Source organism: Lichenostomus cassidix, chromosome 1Aa (genome assembly GCF_008360975.1).
Source record: "Lichenostomus cassidix isolate B80296 chromosome 1Aa, HeHo_3.0, whole genome shotgun sequence".
NCBI classification, from domain to species: Eukaryota; Metazoa; Chordata; class Aves; order Passeriformes; family Meliphagidae; genus Lichenostomus; species Lichenostomus cassidix.
In genome coordinates, this window is record NC_139480.1 from 39,290,813 (window position 1) to 39,310,644 (window position 19,832).

Here is a 19,832-nt window from a genome sequence, read left to right on the forward strand (position 1 = left end):
TAACGTTTCATTTTATAGTGCCTTGTTGTAAATCCTGAAATTTGTAAGTATGAGATTATTATTTTTTGCAGTCGTTTCCAGTGCTACTGATGCCTAGCAGGAGTGATTCAGAAGCAGGTTGAATGAATATTTTTAGACATTCAATTTCTAACCACTGCAACCACTGAGTCAATGATACATGTGCAAAGTAATTTGAAACAGTTAACAGGTATAAACCAGGTTCTGCTTAGCAAATTGTTAGTCCTGAAGTGGTTTCAGCTTGCACAGGAATTATGTGAGAAACTTCAAAGGGATTATCCTTTCTCCCTTTCTCCTCCCAAGGCCAATAGCTGTCAAAATGCACTGATTTGGATTAATTACCTATCATGTATTATGTGGCTAATGTTTGAAATCTCATTGGATAAAAACAAAATTAGAACACAATTTGATAACAAAGCATGTAAAGGTTCATGTGATGAACAAGGTAATATCTCCAGATACAAGTGTTCAGTTGGTTGATACTTTTTGAACTAGTAACTGTTCTCAAAAGCAGAAATAAAAAGGAAAAATAAATCAAAGAGGCAGCCCTACACAGTCTTATCCTTGTTTTCTAATGTTTCCATTTTGTATCACAGAAATACATCTGTAATCACATAATAAACACGAATATGCTGAAGATCTCCTCTCCAAACTCTCCTATGAAAGGACTTAACTCTTTGTAGGAAAATAGCAAATAATTTTACTAGAAGATATGTAGCCTGCCTGAGAGTCCCGCTTGTTGCTCTTACAGATTTACCATCTTTCTCTTGACATGCATGTGATCAACTGATATTCATTGGACCAGCAACCAGAATGAATAGTTGAGGGAAAATTAAGAAGGTGGAGACAAAAGGGGAAGAGAGGAATTTGAGAGAGGAGATTAAAAGGGCCTGTTGAGACAAAAACATGTTTGGATTTCTTTGGCAACATACTGCATTGTTGTTTGAAGACATTGAACTAAAAACTCAGGAGAAGGAAAAAAAAACTAAACTACTAGGAGCTGGGATGCTGACAATAGTAGTAAGGAGAAGAAAAAGTGTTCAGCTGATACTGCTTCAGGTACCCAGAAACTCATCTGAGTCTCTTGGGATATGAGGATTTAAATCCCTTCTCAGAATGATGGGAGTTAATGTTGAAATCAGAACGCTTTTCGGAATGAATTCCCTCAATCATGGAAAATTAGTTTTCAGAAATCTATGTTCTCTTACTTTTTTTCCTTGTCTTACTGGAATTATAGTGATTTTGGCAAGGCATAAAGTGAGAAATTACATTATTGTAAAAGATACAGTTTCAGAATTTAAAGTATGATTACAATAAACGAGCCACATTTTCGTCTGTTGAAGACTGGTATGTCTCTGGTTTTGCCTGGGATGAGTGTTCTGCCTTCTGTATTTCTTTCCATTGTGTACTAATATAATTTCAGAACTAAAAGGAAAATGAAGCAGGGAAAGAGGATTTTTGCTAATGGACACTCTGAATTATAAGAAAACGTTTAGATTTACATATTTTATGTATTTGTTGGGGTAATATCCTTAAACAACAGGGAGTAGTTATAGTGCTCGGTTCTTAGCTGTGCTTCTTTGGGTATGGTTTCGTTTTAACCCAAGGAAAATGAGGTGTAACTATGTTGTTCTTTTCTGTCCTGATAGACAAGCCAGTCTTAATGAAGAGGCTGAGAAGTACTATGAAATGGCAGCAGGATTAAGACCTAATGTAAGTACTTTCTTAATGATATCCATTACTTAAGTTGATGAATGTGCTGCAGTACTGAACCCTTTGTGTTGAGGAGAACTTCTTGCTGGAGGATTTGATCCCTCAGCCTGTGTTAAATATATGTTCTTTAATGGTTAATTAGTGGGTAGTCAGATGAAGCTGTTCATTTGTCGAAACAATCACTATACTTTCAAGTTGCTTCAGTGAAGTGGTCTAGCCATAAGTCTTACTTGGCTAACATACTTGGAAAAGACTTCTAGATTTAGATTTATTTATCTTCATTTAAGTGTGTTAAGTTTGGAAGGCTTTTCCAATTTCATCTCTTTTCACTAGTCAAAGAGAATGAAAGGCTATTCTGTGATCCACTGTTTGAGGCATTTTTAATAATACATTTATGCCATTTCATCTGTTACGAACTTCTGGAAAATGTCATTCAACAAACATAAAGATATTTATCTCTGATGTAGCTGTATATTGGCAAAGAAATACTTACTCTTTGAAGCAGATACATGTAGGAGTAAGTGACAGATGCTTTTTAAAAAAGGAAAGTCCATTTCCAATTTTCAAAGCATCAGAAATTAAAGACATATTTTTCACTTACCATTTTTTACTTAATTTTATATTTCTTTTCAATTGCCATCATATTTTGGGGGAAAAATCATGAATATAAATGGGGCAGAATTTATTTTAAACACATAGCATTTTGTCTATGCAATAAATCAAATCTCAGAAAATTTCTGCCACAGAAGTCTGCAGTGCCAAATTTAAGGATACATGTCAGCAAATGCAGTAAAAAAATGGAAAAATGCAAGTAAAAAATTACAGACTTAGAAGAGTTTTCAGACCTAAGAAGCAAAAGCAGCACCAGCTGAGAGTCAAAACAAGTTAACACAATACAATCAAAAAAACCCCAAAATAACTTACTCATATGAAATTACAGACTTCCACACTGTCTCATAAAAACTCTCAAAAAACTACTTATTTCATTGCTTCATACCTTGTGAAATAACAGTAAAGACTTTGTGATTCATAATGCTTTCAGATGCAAGAATTTTTGTTGGGTTTTTTTTTTTTCTGAGAGGATACCTTAATGTTGAAAGCATTCCCTTAGTTGTCTGCAAATTGGTGCAATTCCTCTTCTCTTTTTTATGGTTCATTGTATGTTCAAAATGCTTCCCAGAAACTCAGAAATAAGTTCATTGTGAATATGGTTATATGTGTGAGGTTTCTCAGAGAACTTTGGAAATGACTGACAGCAAGCTCATGGTACTCTAAAGTTTAGGTATTTTTGATTATTGATGACAAGCTTTACATGTTACGACCAAAGTATCGTTTTTGAAGGATAAGATTATCAAAACAATTTATTGCAGAAACTTTATTCTAGCTTTGATTAGTGTAAGTAAAAATGTAATAGGTACTGGTGTTCTGCTCTCTTCAAAAGATAATTTCACTTTTATGTTCAAGATGACAGTTTAATTTTGTAGCTAAGCATGGTATGCCTATGGCTTTTTAAGAATATTTTATTGGGGCACGTGGGAAACATGTATCCATTTTCACAGCCATTATCAACCGTCTGATGACTTTACCAAGGGTATTTCTCAAAAATGTAAACAAAACCAGAAGTAGTCATACATACCTTTCTTATTGTTATTAACTCTCAAATATACCATCATAGTTTCAGACTGGGAGGAAAAGAAGCCACTTGAGGTTTATTTGTTAGTAAGCAGTTTAATTCATACGTGGTAAGACAGAAGCCCCCAATCTTTCCCAGAGGAACATGGAATGCAAATTAGCAAAGAACTGTGTACTTCCTGGCTCCATCTGTACTGATAAATTAAATGTGCCCAGAACTATTCTGTAGTGCAGGTTGAACTGGCTGCTTAGAATGTGTCCATGCATTGTCCTAGAGACTGCAGTGGCCCAGTCCAGAGTAGGAGCCATCCTCAGAGCCTGAAAATGCCCACAGTTGATTTTGTTATTTTGTACGTGTCTGTGTATCTTCTCATGGTCCTATGAGTATGAAGGATCAGCAAAATTATGTGAGTCAAGATGAAAAAGAAATATCCTTAACAGAATAAGTGCTTGAAGGATTTTTGTTTCATTTTTTTCGTATCCATCACTAATGGTCTAGAAACATTTCTTGACAGAAAATTCAAAATACTAGATGTATTGATGTGATGTAATATAGGGATGCCTACCATTCCACGTGTGTATACACATACCTGTATGTATATTTGTGTGCACCTGTTTAGCTGCTAAGAGGTCTGTCCCCAAATTGCCTGTCAGTGAGAATAATGTGGCAGCATTGAAGTTTCATTCTGTGCAGTGGATCAGCCTTGTTACTAGTATGACTAAGTGCTCAAAGTGTCTGTTTAACAAGAATCTTCCTTCTTCTGGTGCTTAAGACAGTACCTTGTGGTATGAACGAATTACGGATCAGCATCCCAAGTAAACTGGCTGTCTGCTTTTTTCTGTATGACTTTTTTTCTTTGGTTCCCCTGTCACTTAGCCAGATCCCAAGTTGAAGATCCATTTCTCTGTAATCAACGTCTTTCTTTCACTGTGCCAAGATAATTAAATTATCAGTTATTCTTTAGAATTAGACCAATGCCTGGCTCCTGAGAGATTTTCAGCTAGCGTAGCTTGAAACAAAACTCAGATTTCCACTCTCTTGCATCTGTTTCTTTACAAATGTTACATATTGTATAATGTCTCTAATATCACTGCTGTAAGACACAGTCCTTAACAGCAATAAGAGATTTCAGTAATACTCTAAACTCAGTCTTTTACTGATTGTTAGTGAACTTTTTATGCTCAATTAGCTATTGTGACAGTTTTGTTCTCAATTCTCTCTTTGTTTTCCTTTTTCATCCCTTTCTTTGGTTTCTCAACCATTCCTGTTGCTTTTGGAATGAAGCATTACTTTATGCACGACAATTGCTCATCTACTCCCTTATGGATAAGCCCTTTGGATCCAGAAACTGCTCTGCTGAGATTTTCTACACCCATGTCCAGTATAAATGGCCATCTGAGTTACTGCTTTCAGAGATACTTAATTGGCTATTTTATTGCTTTTTCCAGACAGCAGTCTCCACTCTTACATTTGTCTCCTAGACAAGCCCTTTTATTTCAGTGTCTCAGAATGGAATAACAACAGTGAGCAACCAATATTGCCTGCATGTCTGAGTCACATTCTCATTCAGCTGATCCATTTTTAGAAAAGTTGTGACTAAGGCAGCTAAAAACATTGCCAGAAACACAGTATTCAGTTACAGAAAATGTAACTTCTCTGAAACATGCAAGCTATTGTTTTTAAGAAAGCAAGTGTAAAATGATTTTATTTTTGCAGTATTGGGGGTGATTCATTCATCGCTGAACTAATTCTGAGAGGTCTGAGATCAAAATTTTTTTTTCGTGAGTCAGCTTATTACAATGAATAAAGTACTTGCAAGAAAAATATGCTCAGTAAAAGAATGACTGAATATAGCAAAGGTGAGTTAAAATGTATATCCACATATTGAATGCTGTCTTTGCTTTTGGATGCACATTCTGTCTGCAGATAGCAAAAGAATTAAAACACTGGTACAATAGCTGCACTAGCTGAAAAGGAGCTTGGGTGCAAATTAAAAGCAAGTCTGGCTGTAGTATCATTGGAGATACAGACCTAGCTGTTCCCTTAATAATGTTCATAATTGGCCTTATTTGCAGTAGATGGGTATTTATCCTCTATGAAAGTAATTTCCAGACAAATTTCAGAAGAGCAGTATTTTCTCTAGAACACACTGCTGCTTTGAAGATAACAACAATTTAACTTTACTGAAGAAGCAAGCATTCACAAGGTTATGTGTATTTGTTTCCAAATAAGTTTCAGAGGTTGACTTCCCCTGGATAGCCAAGGGGGAGAGAAGAATCCAGGGAGCAGTTCAGAAAACAAATCTACTTCTATTAGCAATGAAGTATTTCTTTCAGGACTCTTTTCTTCCTTCAACTCTGTAGGTAACCTACAGAGATTAGCCTCCCTAGCCCCTTGATCTTTATGAATGTTTTCCAAAAAAAACTCTTTACTACATTCTGTGTTGTACCATGACCAAAACAAAACCATTTTAGAGCCTTCTCAGTGAGAAATACATATGTGCATGTTCTAGCAATGTTGGCTTGAGTTTGCTTTAATCACGTTAGTCTAATTTTAACAAATTTGGTTGCATGAAGAAATGAAACTGTAAGTTTCTTGGACATTTATACAATAATTATTCTGAGTTTGAGTATTGCTGAAGAACAGCTGTATTCAGAGATGATTTCTAGGTGCCTTACACATTGTAATCTTCACAAACACGGAAATTGTTTTAACAAGTTGTTAGGCACTCTAAAATATGAGCTTTAAGCTTGCTTTGTTGTGGAAAAATCAGTCAGCCGGAAACTCCCTTTAAATTGGCATTCTTTACAAGAATGTGAGATGTTGACTTAAGCTTCAGCCTGTGTTCAACTTTTAAGATATCATTTGTGTAATAGAGCTGCATTTCTAATTTTTTAAGTCTGAGCCTGAAGCAGTCAGTCTTTTAAAAAGCTGCTCTAGAACCGCCACATATGGCCAATGGCTTTTGAGAAGAAAGGGCACTTTGAAGTGTGACCTCAAGAGTATTAAATGAAAGAGAGCTCACCAGAGCCTTAAGACTTTGAGCCACCTCCTTGAGCTGATTGGCTTAGAAGCATTCCTCAAGGAGGTGTCATGACCTGCAAGTCACTGCCATCCCAACCACATATTAGAGCTGCTTGCAATCTGGAGCTCATGACAGCTTTAAGCCCCATGTCATCAGCACATTGTCAGATACAGCTGTTTCCACTCTACCACTTCAAAAGGGCTTGATTAAATGTCTTACTGTAACAACATACATAAAGACACACACAGAGAATGAGGGGGAAAGGAGAAATGTACCTATAAGCAAAATAAATACAATTTCCACTAGATGGTTTAATCATGATGTGGGGGACTAAACAATTTTTTGACTTGAAGGGCTTATGTAATCAGTTAACACAATATCACATTAAAAAGCAGTTTCTACAAGTGCTTTTTTAATTTTTTTTCCCAATGCTGAAGTACAGATTTCATGCCAAGGGCTCCGGGCTTGCAATAAGCTTTACCTCAAGCTGTCTAACTGGCGAAAGAAGAATGCTAGTGATTTCTACATAATTGACTGTAATTTCATAGCCACCTTAGAGATAACATGCTTTCACTGCCTTCTTAGGGAAAGTGTTCATAATGCATGGTTTTTATTCATGGCAGGACTTCTAAAAATATATACTTCCAATAGTACATACATCTTTAAAAGTAAAGTAAATGTTGCATTTTTGTCTTGAAACATCTGTAATCAAGGTCTGCCTTATTATATGTTTTTTCCTTTGATGTTTCCATGCCAAATTTTCCTATTTGATTTTCTCATGAACATTCAGTAATCATCTCATGTAGCTTTACTGGGTTTGGAGTGAGGGAAAAAACTTTAATGCATTTTTCCAGCTTTGTTAAGGTCATGTCCTGGTTTTGCCAGGGAGAATTTCCACAATTTTTTTAAGGGCTTCTGCTTTGTTAATTCTGCTGCTTATGGGGGTATTGGATGGGTTAACAGTGATTCTTACATTTTCTGCAGCTGATCCGTAATTGACACAAAACTGGCTACACTGGATCCAATGTTAGCCTGACACTTCTCCAGGGATACAGCAGATCCCTGACCAGTAATGTGTCTGTTGCTCCTGCAGCTCTTTTGAGCAGGTTTACCTAGTCCCTATTACCCAAATGCAACTGGAGTGCCTTGCCATCCATACTCCTGGTTTCTGGAGCATAGTGCAGATAAAGCTGCCCTAGTTCCCTGGAGAAACAGTGCATGTATGGTTTTAACACTATGTATTATTGCTACTATAGCATGATAATTTCTAGCTGCAAATCCTTGTTTTAGAATGTTGTTCTGCCTGTTTACTCCTTTATTCAAAATAATGAACACATAGTAGTATTTTATATTAATCTTCTGGTGCTGTGGCATGACCACAGAGCTGTATTTTTAAGTAGTTAACATCCAGCAGATTCACCTGTTCAGTTGTCTGCCTGTACTGAAAATTGAAAAGTGGGCCCTGTGGAGCTTCTGTTGACTGCTGGTGTGCCCTTGGAGACACTCCCAGCCTCTCCTACCTGCGTCAGGACTGCATATCTTCCTCCTACCAGCACCAGCTGTTTGCATTGTTAAAGGCTTCCTCTCAAATGTGCCAGACTTTCTGCCTCAGTAATATGAATGGTTGTGGATTCCATCCAGCCCAGCAGTGCTCTTGGCCTCTTGAAAATGCCTGCTTTCTTTTCTTCTGTTGAAGGTGTGAGGGAAAAGAAAACTTCCCAGGATACAGTTCTTCCTCTCCTCCTGCTAAAGACTGAACCAATTGTTACAGGGCATGCAGGACTTTTAGGGACTAAAAAGGGTAGTGCAGCTTCCTAATAAGATAGGCATGACTGATGTGAACTGTATTTCCAGATGGCCTGTTTTTAATAGTTTGACTTCAGACAGATACAGGGGTGGGAGGCTTAGGCATGGATTGGCTTCACTGGGAGAGGAGATAGTGGAACACCCGTATTGAAAAGAGGACATCACACTCTGATCTCAAAAGGATAAGAGAGCACTTTCTTGGTTATTGTAAATTGGTTAGACTGTCCCTGTTGAAACACTATATAAAAATAACTCTGAGATTTGATATCAGAATAGCTGTGACATTTTTCAGTCTGTGTAGTCTAAAGGCTGTACAGAATGGAAAAATTAAAAAAAAAAAAAAAATATTACCTGAACGCAAACTTCAGGTAGAAAGATTCTTCAGTGGTTGCACAGAAATAGCAATTCTTCCCCAAGTAAAGAGTTTATCCATGCACAGAGTCTCTCCTCCTGAGCTTTTTAAAACCTAACTAGTCCCCAGCTCAATTTTCTTTTGTTGTTGTTCTGCTTCTCCCCTTTCAGCTCTTTCTGTCTGGGGCTAAGTCCAAGGCAGATACATTATTTACATCCAGCTATGTGGGGAAAACAGTGTTTATTCTTTTGAACAAAACAATTTATTTCTATGTTTGCAATTATATTTGTTTATGGCCCTCCAAAATATATTTAAGATACATTTGGGGTTTTTTTTGTGCACACTTGTCAGCTTCAAAGGGGCTGCTTCTGTACAGGCTGTTGCCCTGAATCTTAAAGTATTCCTGCTTCAGCAGAGATTAATGCCTCCCACCTTAAAAAAAACCACAACAGACAAAACAAAAAAACCCTGTATAATGTTTTCCATCCCTGTGGCTTCCATCAGGGGTCAAAGAAAGAGTACAGGCTATTGGAATGGGGATATTTACCTGTAATATTGAAGCACAATATCAGGATGAGTTGTATAATTTAAAAACCGATTTACTCAGCTGTGGAAAACACTGTATTTCCTTTGGGAAACCCATGAGAATATTTATTGCCTTACCCCAGAAAATTCTACATGTGTTTTCTCCTGCATTGTAGCAGCTCTGTAAAAGCAAAGATTGAATGTTCTCAATGTTGTGATCCATCTTTGTGTAAGATACAGAGGAGAAAGCTGGAAATCATGTCATTGCAGTTCTCACCTTCAGTTTTGTGAGAGTTAGGTTATGGGGAGTTGATTTGTACTCTCCTGATTATACAAGCAGATAAACACGGAAATGTCTGAGATCAATTGGCTGGCTCAGTATAATTTGTGAGCTTTGAAATTGAATTTAAATGCCTTTAAGTTTCTGTTTATTTCCTATCTAGAATAATTTGTTGTACATTGATGTTTTAATCAATACAGAACTGTTTTTGCTGTGCAAGTTCTAAATGACTGAAATGAAAATACGTTTGAGTTTCTTCTGCTTGTATAGATATTGCATTGCAGTAGCACCATTGACTTGTTTAGAGTTGCTTCTGTTTCTCCTGCATATGAGAGATTAATTGGACTCTGTGGGTTCTGATTTCAAGTGAAATTATTTAAGCAGCTGTGAGCTCTTCTTAGCCTAAAGTTTTCCAAGCAGTAAGCTGCATACCCAGAAACACTCAGCAAAGTAAGCCAGAAACTCATTGTCATGGTAATTCAGAGTGCTTTTCATTTTCTTTTCAGCTATGAAAATGTTTACAAATTTCCCACAAATATTCGTCCTTTTACAGTCTAATTATTGAAATAATGTATTTTCCAAGTCATTCAACTTCATGAAGAGTGAAATGCATAGACATGCTTTTACTTAACGGGAAAAAAATGTTGGAAATAGGCATCTACATACTAACTCACCTTTTCTAATTTAATTAACCTTTGGAACTATTAAATAATCTATTAATCTTGTTGAAACAGTAATTTTGTGCTAAATGTGTAATTTGAGAGAAAAAAACTCTCCAATAATTCGTGTGCTATTCACTTAGCACATAGGTCATACCAAGTTTTTAGTATGTTTGATGGCAATCCATTGTGCTTCTTGGAGATGCCAATAAAGTATTTTCTTCACCAAAAAAAAAAAAAGTACCCCAGGGTATTTTGGTTTATGCACCCATTTTCTGTTGCAGGCTCTGTTGACCACAGATTCAAAATGTTATGTGTCTAAATCTCTAAACAGAAAAAGAACATGTTTTCAAAAAAGTCATGCACATTTATTATTGGTTTAGTATGTTTCTTAAGAAGTTAATTAGGGAAGTATTAATGTATAGACTGTTTTCTCTCTGGGCACCTACCCATATTCTTCCAATACCATAAGATGGTGTAATTCTCCATGGATAGCTCATAAGTTCTACAAAGTGAAGGCATTCTCATACCAAATAATACTTGAACTGTTTCATTGTCAAGACCTTGATTCAGAAATTTTGTGGGACTGCATCTCAGTTGACTTAAATGGAAATGTCAATTTTTAAAAAATATGTATTTTCATTATGCAAATCTGAAGTCCTTATCTTATATATAGATATGTTCAGTCCACCATCAAAATTGCTTGGAAAAAAAAAAGTGAAGTCACCTAGGCCTGTCTCTTGGAGTGCACATTTGTTTCATCTAGCATTGGACTGGTTTTCATCCACATTTTAGTAGACAATTTTTTTTTCCTGTGCTTACTCTTCAAGAATGAAAAAAGCTGCAGTGCGGTTGTGATGGTACTCAACTGTGATGTTCATTTACTGAATAATTCCAAAACTAGGTTTATGAAACTAATAGTCCATATTTGTAGTACTGCGTTTAATAAAATGAATCATTATGCTTTGAGATGATGAGACGTAGTTTGTACAGATGCAGTCTTTGCTGAAATTGTGGAATTGAAGATGGTGTATCATGGACAGATTTATGCACTTGATTGTGATTTACAGTCTGATAGTAATATGGCAGGGGATGCTGTGCTGCCTGCATCACTTCCTGGAGAGAGCAAGATTGCCTTTGCCTTGTAAATGTTGCCCTTGATGTCAATCAGAAATAAAGTGCCATGAAATAGAGAACTCACACCAGTAGATTAGCATTTCAGAAATTAAACCATCTGTTTGAACTCAATTAAAAGAGAATCCAGCAAGGCTTTTCCTAATACAGTGTTCTGGTACTGATTCCAGAAACAATGCAATGGATTTATTGTGCAATTAGAACTGATAAGAAAGCAGGTTTAATGCCCATTAAATAAACTCAGCAACTGTACATTCTCATTAGGATGTTTTGCAATAAATAACTTCCCAATTTTCTTCTTAATCTATAGTTCTGATGTATTTCTCATTCTAGGTATGATTTTTAGTTGTGTATTGCTGTATCCTATTAGATTTCTTTTCCCCCACAAGTTTTGGAGAAAGTTTCTTTCTCACAAGATAGTTTTGATGCAACTGGTCTCCCCCCACATCCCACACCTTTGGGTTTAATGTTTAATGTTTTTGTGTGTAGAGGAGAAATGCCCTATAATGAGGCTGATTTTGGTCTGAGATCTGCCTGAGAAGAGCTGTATGTTTACAGACTGCTAGGAGGGGTATGGGTGGCAGGTGTCTGTACAAAGTAATTTTCTTGGAATCTGTCTTTAAGGGTAACTAACTAGAGTACCAGTTTGAGTGTATTTTTGCCTCAGAAAGTTAGTCTAGAGATTAGATGCCTGCAAATGAGAAGAAGCAGTGGGGAAGGGGTGGATAGCTGCTTGTTTCCCCCGAGGAAGAGTCCTTTCTTAGACTGAACCACTGTATATTGGTTACCTCTTCATTTTGCATTCACATGATTCTGTTTACCACACTTAGTTTTACTGGAGATCAAATGTATATTCCAAGTGTACCTACCCTGTTGAAATGTCTTACATACAATGAACAGCTCTATTACTGAGGAAGCTGAGGAAGTTTTACTAATTCTTCAGGTGTACCAGTAAGGATTGTCTTCCTTAACAATAAATAACTTTAATCTGGCATTATGGTTTGTAACAATGCCAGTTGCCTCAACATCTGGCTGCCTCAAGCTCATTGCAAACAATTACAGCATGAAAGAAAATATAAACTTTTTCCAATAAAACAACAACAGTAAATAAAATCTGCAATGAAACCCCTAAATTAAATTCCATGGGAAGATTTGTATGTCTCTTAGATTCTAAGGAGATGAATGTTTAATATGTTTATGGTGGAGTTATTTGATGGAGTTTTATTGCAATCTAGTAGTTCTACATTTTTTCACATTCTGATGGTATTTAAATAGATTTAAAATTATCAGACTTGTTTTCTATCATTTTTGCAAGATCAATACATGATCCCTCATTAATTCTGTTTAGAAAATTCTATTCAGATAGCTTCATTCATAGAGTTTTTTGGTGATTAGTTCAAAAATTGGATGTTTTACCCATAATAGAGGAAGAAAATGCTCTCTGAACAGAGATTTTGGAAATTGCATAGGAGACAAACTTTTTGGTTTGAGTGGAAAAATGAGCTTGAACAGAAGGATCACTGTTAGAACCCAAAGTTAATTTCTGTGTGATCCTGAGGTGCTCATGTAGAATGAGAGATATGTGTAGTGAAAATTAAGGCAAAATAACCTGAGCCATCAGCTACAGAATTACATAGCAGTTCTACTGGCCCTGGATTATAGTTTGGTCCAGCCATAGAGGGCTTTTTCTGAACCAGTTTGGAGCAAGCATCTGGTTTCACTGAATAATTTTTGACGTTGAATTTCAGAGGCAGGAATTGAACTTTGATTTCTTGGCGCTAGTCCTGCAAATACTAATTGTCCTCTTGTGCCTTCAGAACTAATTAATTAAACCCTTCAAAAAAGGAAAGTATTATTCAAATTGTTGCTTCATGTGTCCATTTCTTAAAGCCTTACTTTGACAAATACAGAAAGCTTCTGTTTGATAAGCAGCATTTGTCAGCATCAAGTGCAGCCTTTAGAGTGTGTAGATCTACCACTGAACATGTCTTGCTATTATTGATATTAATTACCATAAACACGTATTCAGATGTGGTAAATAAGGCTGCTCTAGCCCCAGGTAATTTTAATTTTTTTAGAAGTCACAACCTTGTAAAAGCCTTGTGAGCAATTAGTACCCAGTGGTCTTACTATTAGTGATCAAAAGACCAAATTTTAGAAACTGCAGCCCTGAAATCTTTAAGCTGTAAGAATAAAAATTAAATCCATACACTTACTGTGGAAGTTAATTTTAGTATGTACTGTGCATTTAATTGCTAAATACTGTATAGGGAACACCTGCAAATTACTGGCTGCCAAAAAGTAAGGCATGAATTTTTATGAATTACACAGAACACTGTAAATCAGCATTTTGCAAAGGACCTCTAGTATGTGCCTCCCTTCTCAGTTGCTCTCATAATTCTGTGGGTGAAAATCAAACTCAAGACAAGTGTGAGCATAACCTTATTGCATTAGATAAGAAGTGTGGAATTTGTAGGAGCCAGATGAAAAAAGACAAAAAGGAAGAAAAAGGATTGACATGCAGATACTTTAAGGTTTTCCATGTTGAAATGTGAGAAAATAAAATATTTACAAGCAAAACTTTTTCACATGTTATCAGTTGTATCTACTCTGTAATGAGAATGTAGTTCTTTAATTGATATGTCATCTCAGTATTTTTAACTTATTTACAAAGTTATGTAGTTATTTTTTATTTTCAAAATCATTTTCATAACATTTCCACAAACTAAAGTTGACCAATTTGAAAATACCTTCAGATACTATTTGTAAACCATATTAATATGGAAGTTTTATCTCTTTATGTGTTAGAAATCCACTGTCCTTCCCTGCCAGGGAAATTTGTACTAATAGTGGAATAATGATTGGTTCTGTTGTAAAGAGAAAGCTAGCCAAGAGAAAGTGTTTCAATGGAGGGGTGGAATAAAGGCTGAAATTCATCACAAAAGAATATGCAATGCCTCAGAATATCCTAATGTTTTCTTTTCTGTGATGCTCTAAGACCACACTTTGTCTGTGAGCTGTCTTAATAATGATTATGCATGATGGAAGCCTTAAAAACATGAATAAGGTTATCGTTCTTTGTGCTCAGAGCAAGTATGCCAAGTTGCATAATGGTTTACACAATGTGCCTGAAAGCAATGCCTTATAACTACAACTACCTAAATAGTTTGGGAAGTCATACAGTCATACCAACATTAATGTAGCTCTCAAGCATTTAACTCAGCTGACTACAGTTGTCAGCCAAAGGTGCAAAGGCTTGTTGGAAATGTAGTGTTCAACTGAACATTTGGAAATACTGGAAATCTCATGATATTGAGATTCTCCTAATTAGAAATTCATTAAATTTTCAAGGCTAGAAATCTACACTACTTCTTTCTGAAACTGCAGTCGTTGGCTATTCCACTCAAAAATAGTAACTCTAATGCAATATGCCTGTTACCAGCATCTTGGAAAAACTATACATCCTTCTCTGTGTGCTGATGCATTTGGTGAGTGTCTGGGCAAAAATAAATGAATAATGCATTCCCTCTCAGCAGACATTTTTATTTTCTAATGACTTTTTATTTGATTGAAAGAAATGAACATTTTTTAATGCTAGTAGTGTGAGTATAATTGTGATTAAAAACTCTGATGATCTGTACATTAGAGTTTGCTCTGAAGATTAGCCAGTTTTGATTGTGTTGATATGAACTGCTATTCTAATCAGCCCTGCTGGGTGAAGTACATTATATTCATTTATTTTTAAACACTTTACATTTCTTTTAAATGAAAAGTTGGCTTTATCTTTAGGCAGCAGCACAAAGCCCTTTGCTTTTCTAGTTCCCAGGGTTTAGAAAAAAATGCATGCAAAAAATACATTTACTCACAGATTAATTTTCATTTTAACGAACTTACTCTGTCTTAATAGGACAAAATTCTGTTAGTGAAAGATTTTGAGCAATTTCTATTTGTAATTTTGGTAGTACGGATGACATTTCTGTTCACCAAGTTTCTCATTTGCTTGGAGTACAGACTTCCTAGTTAGAATGCAGCATATTTGTGTTGGATAAGGTAAATAAGTAGGCAAATGTTTTATAACATAATCATAGCTATATATTAAAATCATCAAATTACAGACATTAGAGCACAGTTGAATTTCTATAAACAAATATTAGGTAATTTAATTTTTTTTAAATGGAATCCTAAAGTGCAAGGAAAAGTGAATAAGATTATCCTATCCTATATAGATGACAGCATTTGAGCTGGAAAGCAAAGAAGTTTAATTAGAAACACTTTGGGGTCTGGGAAATGTTGTGCTTCTTTTCTTTTTCATACAACCTAATATGAAATGCTTGTAATGTATGTCCCTCTTTAGCTTTTATTATGGTAATACAAATATGTTATCTAAAAATGTCCATCACAGTTTCCATATAAACTGAGTGACTACTAGGAGACTTCTTAAGCATAAACCAAAGCAAGTGTTGCATGACCACTGGGGAAAAATGTCTAGGTACACAGAAATTACAAGTGTAAGTACATTTTTGTGGGATGTTTTCAGCTGTTGTTATGATCGACAGCCTTTAGCAATTGTAACACATGCTTTTGTTAATTTGCTGATATGTAAACTGGTGTACCCTGAGCTTACAGAAAGGCCAATGGTAGATAGATTTTCAGCATTAGGATGTAACATATATCCATATATGCATGTTTGGTTTAGGATAACTGTGTTTATGATATGCTGAGCAGACTCTGAAGGTTGAGATGAACAAGATGTTGAGGAAATAAAATCTCCACTGGCTGGAGAACACTGATAGTAAAATGGCTCCTATTGATGTGATAATTTGAGAAACAAAGTAGACTGCTTGATGCTTCCTTCCTATGCCAAATTTAGAACTCTTCCCTGACTCACAGCTGTGGGTTTCTTTAATGATGCTGATGTCTCAATCTACTAGCAAACTAAATGGTATACTTGTGGGTAGAGACTCCCACATCTGTCACCCATAAATAGAAAAAAAATTGTGAGAAACCCTTCCTTCACTTTTTAATTTCTGGCTTTAAATGTACATATCATGTAGTTTGCAGTTTGGAATAGGATAGTCTCCAGTGATTGAAAATACACAAGGTTAGATGCATACATACAATTTCCATGTATATCCTGCTTTCACCAGGCAGGGTAAAGTGTCATCTGCTCTAGGTGTCCAGATCAGAGTCTTGAAATGTAAAAAAATGTAAATTTTTAAAAAAAATATTCATGACCTAGTGTTTTTGTAGTATCATCAGGTTTTAAGGTGACCAGGTATTAACTCATTCTATTCTTCTGCCTTATTTTCTTGATATATTATTCTAACCTGACACTATATATAAATAAGGTTCAACAGAAACTATTTTATTCCTATATATTATTTATTTATTTATTTATTATTTCTTTGGAGTATTCTTTTTTCCACAGGGTGCTCATCTTCCCTGGAAATCAATACTTTGTTCGTTTGGTAAACAATAAATGAGGTCTCTTTCTGTTTTATAACAGATTAGTAAATAATAGGTAAGGTTATTCTCTATTTGGTGTTAACAACATGCTATTCTTAAAGATGATGACTGAATCCAAGGATCCACTCCCCCCTAGAGCCTTGGCTTGTTTTTATTTAGATTTATATAGCTATTTATGTTACTCATTCTTAAAGTAATTAGACAGGGACACAGGTTCCCTTTGCAGCAGAGATGCTTAGGTCCATTTCTGACTCATACAGCAGTGGGAACTGTGCTCTGTGTTCAAATTAGTACTGGCAGGGTAAATGTTTTCCTCTCCATTTCCCCTCTTAACTGTTTAAACTGAAAGCTGTTGTTGACACAAAAGCATACTTGGTAAAATTGTTCATAAGCAGATTTGCAATTTAAGTAATGTACTTAACTTTTGTAGAGGAAAAGTTGCAGAGCATTTTTCCATTTTAAGAGCTTGCAAAGAGGCTGGGTTTTTTGTTTATTTGTTTTCCAGTAGAACTGAATGTTTTGCTGTCTGGTATGATGGCACAGGAAATGCCTTTCAGCTTTGAATTTTAGCTTTTTTATTCTGTCTGATCTACTTTGCCATACATCCTGTCATCTTGATCCAGAATGTTTTTTGCACCAAATTATCTGTACCTAGACAAGTGACTCTTGTTGTCTTAGCCAGCTTACTGGAGATCAGTGTTTTAAGTTGTGGTTCATGTGCTGTTTGGAACAAAACACCAGACACAGGATATGCACACTGCAGTTCTTTAAAAGCCTTCTAATGTAGAAAACAATGTAGAAGCATGGGTCTCTTCCCCTCAGTGCCACTTGGTTATCTGGGAACACCAGACCGTTCCTATAAAAAGGTCTGCTTCCAAGTGCCATTGATAAATTCGGTGTTGTCAATATATGACATTGGAGAGTAAGATCCAGTTGGCAGCAATCATCGTGCTGCATGTCCCTCCCCTGCTTCTCCTTCTACCCTCTCTGCTCACACAATGCTTTAAAAAGACATGTTTCCACCTTGAGCAACTCCAAGGTCATGGTTTTTTTCAAAAGCTGTGACATCTGTCAAAAGCAAGTGCCGCTCCTGAAATGATTTTGTTGTCCACACTTATCTTTAGTGATAAAAAAAGAGCTGTAGACACCTTGATTGTTTCAGAAAATACTGTGCTGTGCTACAGCAATAATACCAGTAATAAACAGTCAAGAGAAAATTCTTGCCATCACTGTAGGAGGATAAAAAAGGACATGACAGCATATTTATTATCCAGTGGTCACTGGTCAGATGCAGCAGTCCACCATGCTTTTCTCTCATGCCTAGTGAGCCATTCTACAACTAATACTCTGCTGTTTGACTACTCAGTCATTGTAGCACCTGTGTCTTCAGTTATCAAAGAGAAATGTCTGAATTCTTCACCCCTTTTGAACTAGAAATGCTGGCATGACATATTCATTTGTGATTGATGTTTTGTGTCCTTCTTTAAGTATGGACTCAACTCAAAAGGAACCCTCACAAGAATAAGTGTCCTTAATTGCCCTTTTTTAAAACAATGCACAGCCTCTGTGTTTCTGGTGGGTTGGCCATGCTTACTGCAGTGTTCATTCAATAGTCCTGGGGTTGTTTTGAAACATCTACAATATCACACACAGCAAGTTGGACTTTGGCAACATCTTTTCAGTGACTTTTTAAAATGGGTAAGTGAGAAGTATCTTGCACTTGGGATTCTACAGGAATAAAAATTGCCATAATTTCCTTTTAAGTACCACAGCATCAACAAAATGGACTTTCATCTCATAATCTACTGCCCTGACCTCTGTGGTGTTGAGCAGAGAAGGTCATCTGTAAGCAGAGCTTTGAGGAAAACAATTTCAGATTTCCTTGCTTGTGTTTGGACTGTTGTTTGTTCATACTTGTCTGCTATGCAAAAGGTATATTTGTTCTAAGTTAAGTGTTTGTGTATTTGGTTCTCTCTCCATGACTTCTTATGCCATGTAAGAGTACAATTGACTTCTTGTTTGGGACTGTATTTCTGCTATGGCATTTATTGTGTGTGGAGCCAGAGATGACTAACAAGGAGGAATTTCAACTTCTGTATCATTGATTCTGTTTGTGAGTCCAATACTGTATGTAGTTACATTGGTGTAATCCTGAAATACTACTCAGAATGATTTTGAATTATTTGCAGATTCTATAGTTCTCTAATTTTAGAGAGGACTTTATGGTAAGATTTTTACATGGCCCAGTGCTCTCCTTTTATTTTGGTACTCTAGGAAAAGTTTGAAAAAATTGTCATCAATGTAAACCAAAAACACCTCAGGCAACTAAATGCTTGCCTTGTGTTATTTCATTATTCATTAACTACTCTGTTATTTCTCTCCCCTCCTCCCCAGGAGCACCTTCCCCCACCGCCCCCAAAAAACCACTAAGGAAACAAGCACACCATGATAAAATGCTAATAAAGGGAATAATTCCAAATAGACCATAAAAGACAGCATTTATAACCTCAATAGAAATGCCAGTCAGCTATTTTTGATGTAAAGCATCTGTCTCCAGAAGGAAATGAAGGCAGGCCTGTTTCTCCTTTCAAGTCTCTGAAGTAGTAGGTGGTGTCATTTGTTATACAGTGCTACAAGTCCCATGTTATTGCAGTGGTAGCTGCTGACTGCTTTTGTTAACGTACTGAAAAGTTTTATCAGCTGTCTTTAATAAAAGACAATCTGTGTGAAGAAAAACTATAGCAAATGTCTCTTGCTCTCTTATCCTCTGACTGTCCTTTATAGCTATCAGAGAGCAATGGCACTGTTGCAGAATCTTGCAGACATGCAAAATTCTTGTGACTGTTCAAATAAAACATAGATATTGGGGTGAGTGATGTCCTAGAAAGTTAGGGAGCAGTCTTTCCAAAATCCTGTGCACTTCCTTATTTGAAATCTAAAGGAGCTGGAATGAACTTTCAGTACTACCTGAAATGATTTATCAGTTCACATTTTCCAAGGATACATTTGTGTAGAACATTAATGGCCTAGAATTTGTTAGGCCTCCAGGAAATCAGGAATGATGTATCAAAGTTGGAAAATTTCAGTTAAAAGGCATACAGTTTGTTTCTTTTATTTGTTTTTGTTGCTTGCTCTTGTGAAATGATATATCAGATTAAAGACATGATGGTTAGAAGAGTTTCTTAACTAGGAATGTAGTCTTACATGTATGATGTTCTTTA

General features: G+C 36.0%; 1 protein-coding gene across 1 annotated transcript in view; it reads left to right on the forward strand.

Annotated features, from left to right (window-relative positions):
- Nucleotides 1-19,832, forward strand: part of TMTC2 (transmembrane O-mannosyltransferase targeting cadherins 2) — a 240,517-nt gene that overhangs the window by 215,184 nt on the left and 5,501 nt on the right. Inside the window, exon 11 of the mRNA XM_085045973.1 lies at nucleotides 1,668-1,731. Within this exon, the coding sequence (XP_084902099.1) occupies nucleotides 1,668-1,731 (64 nt within the window). The remainder of the gene's footprint in view (nucleotides 1-1,667; nucleotides 1,732-19,832) is intronic.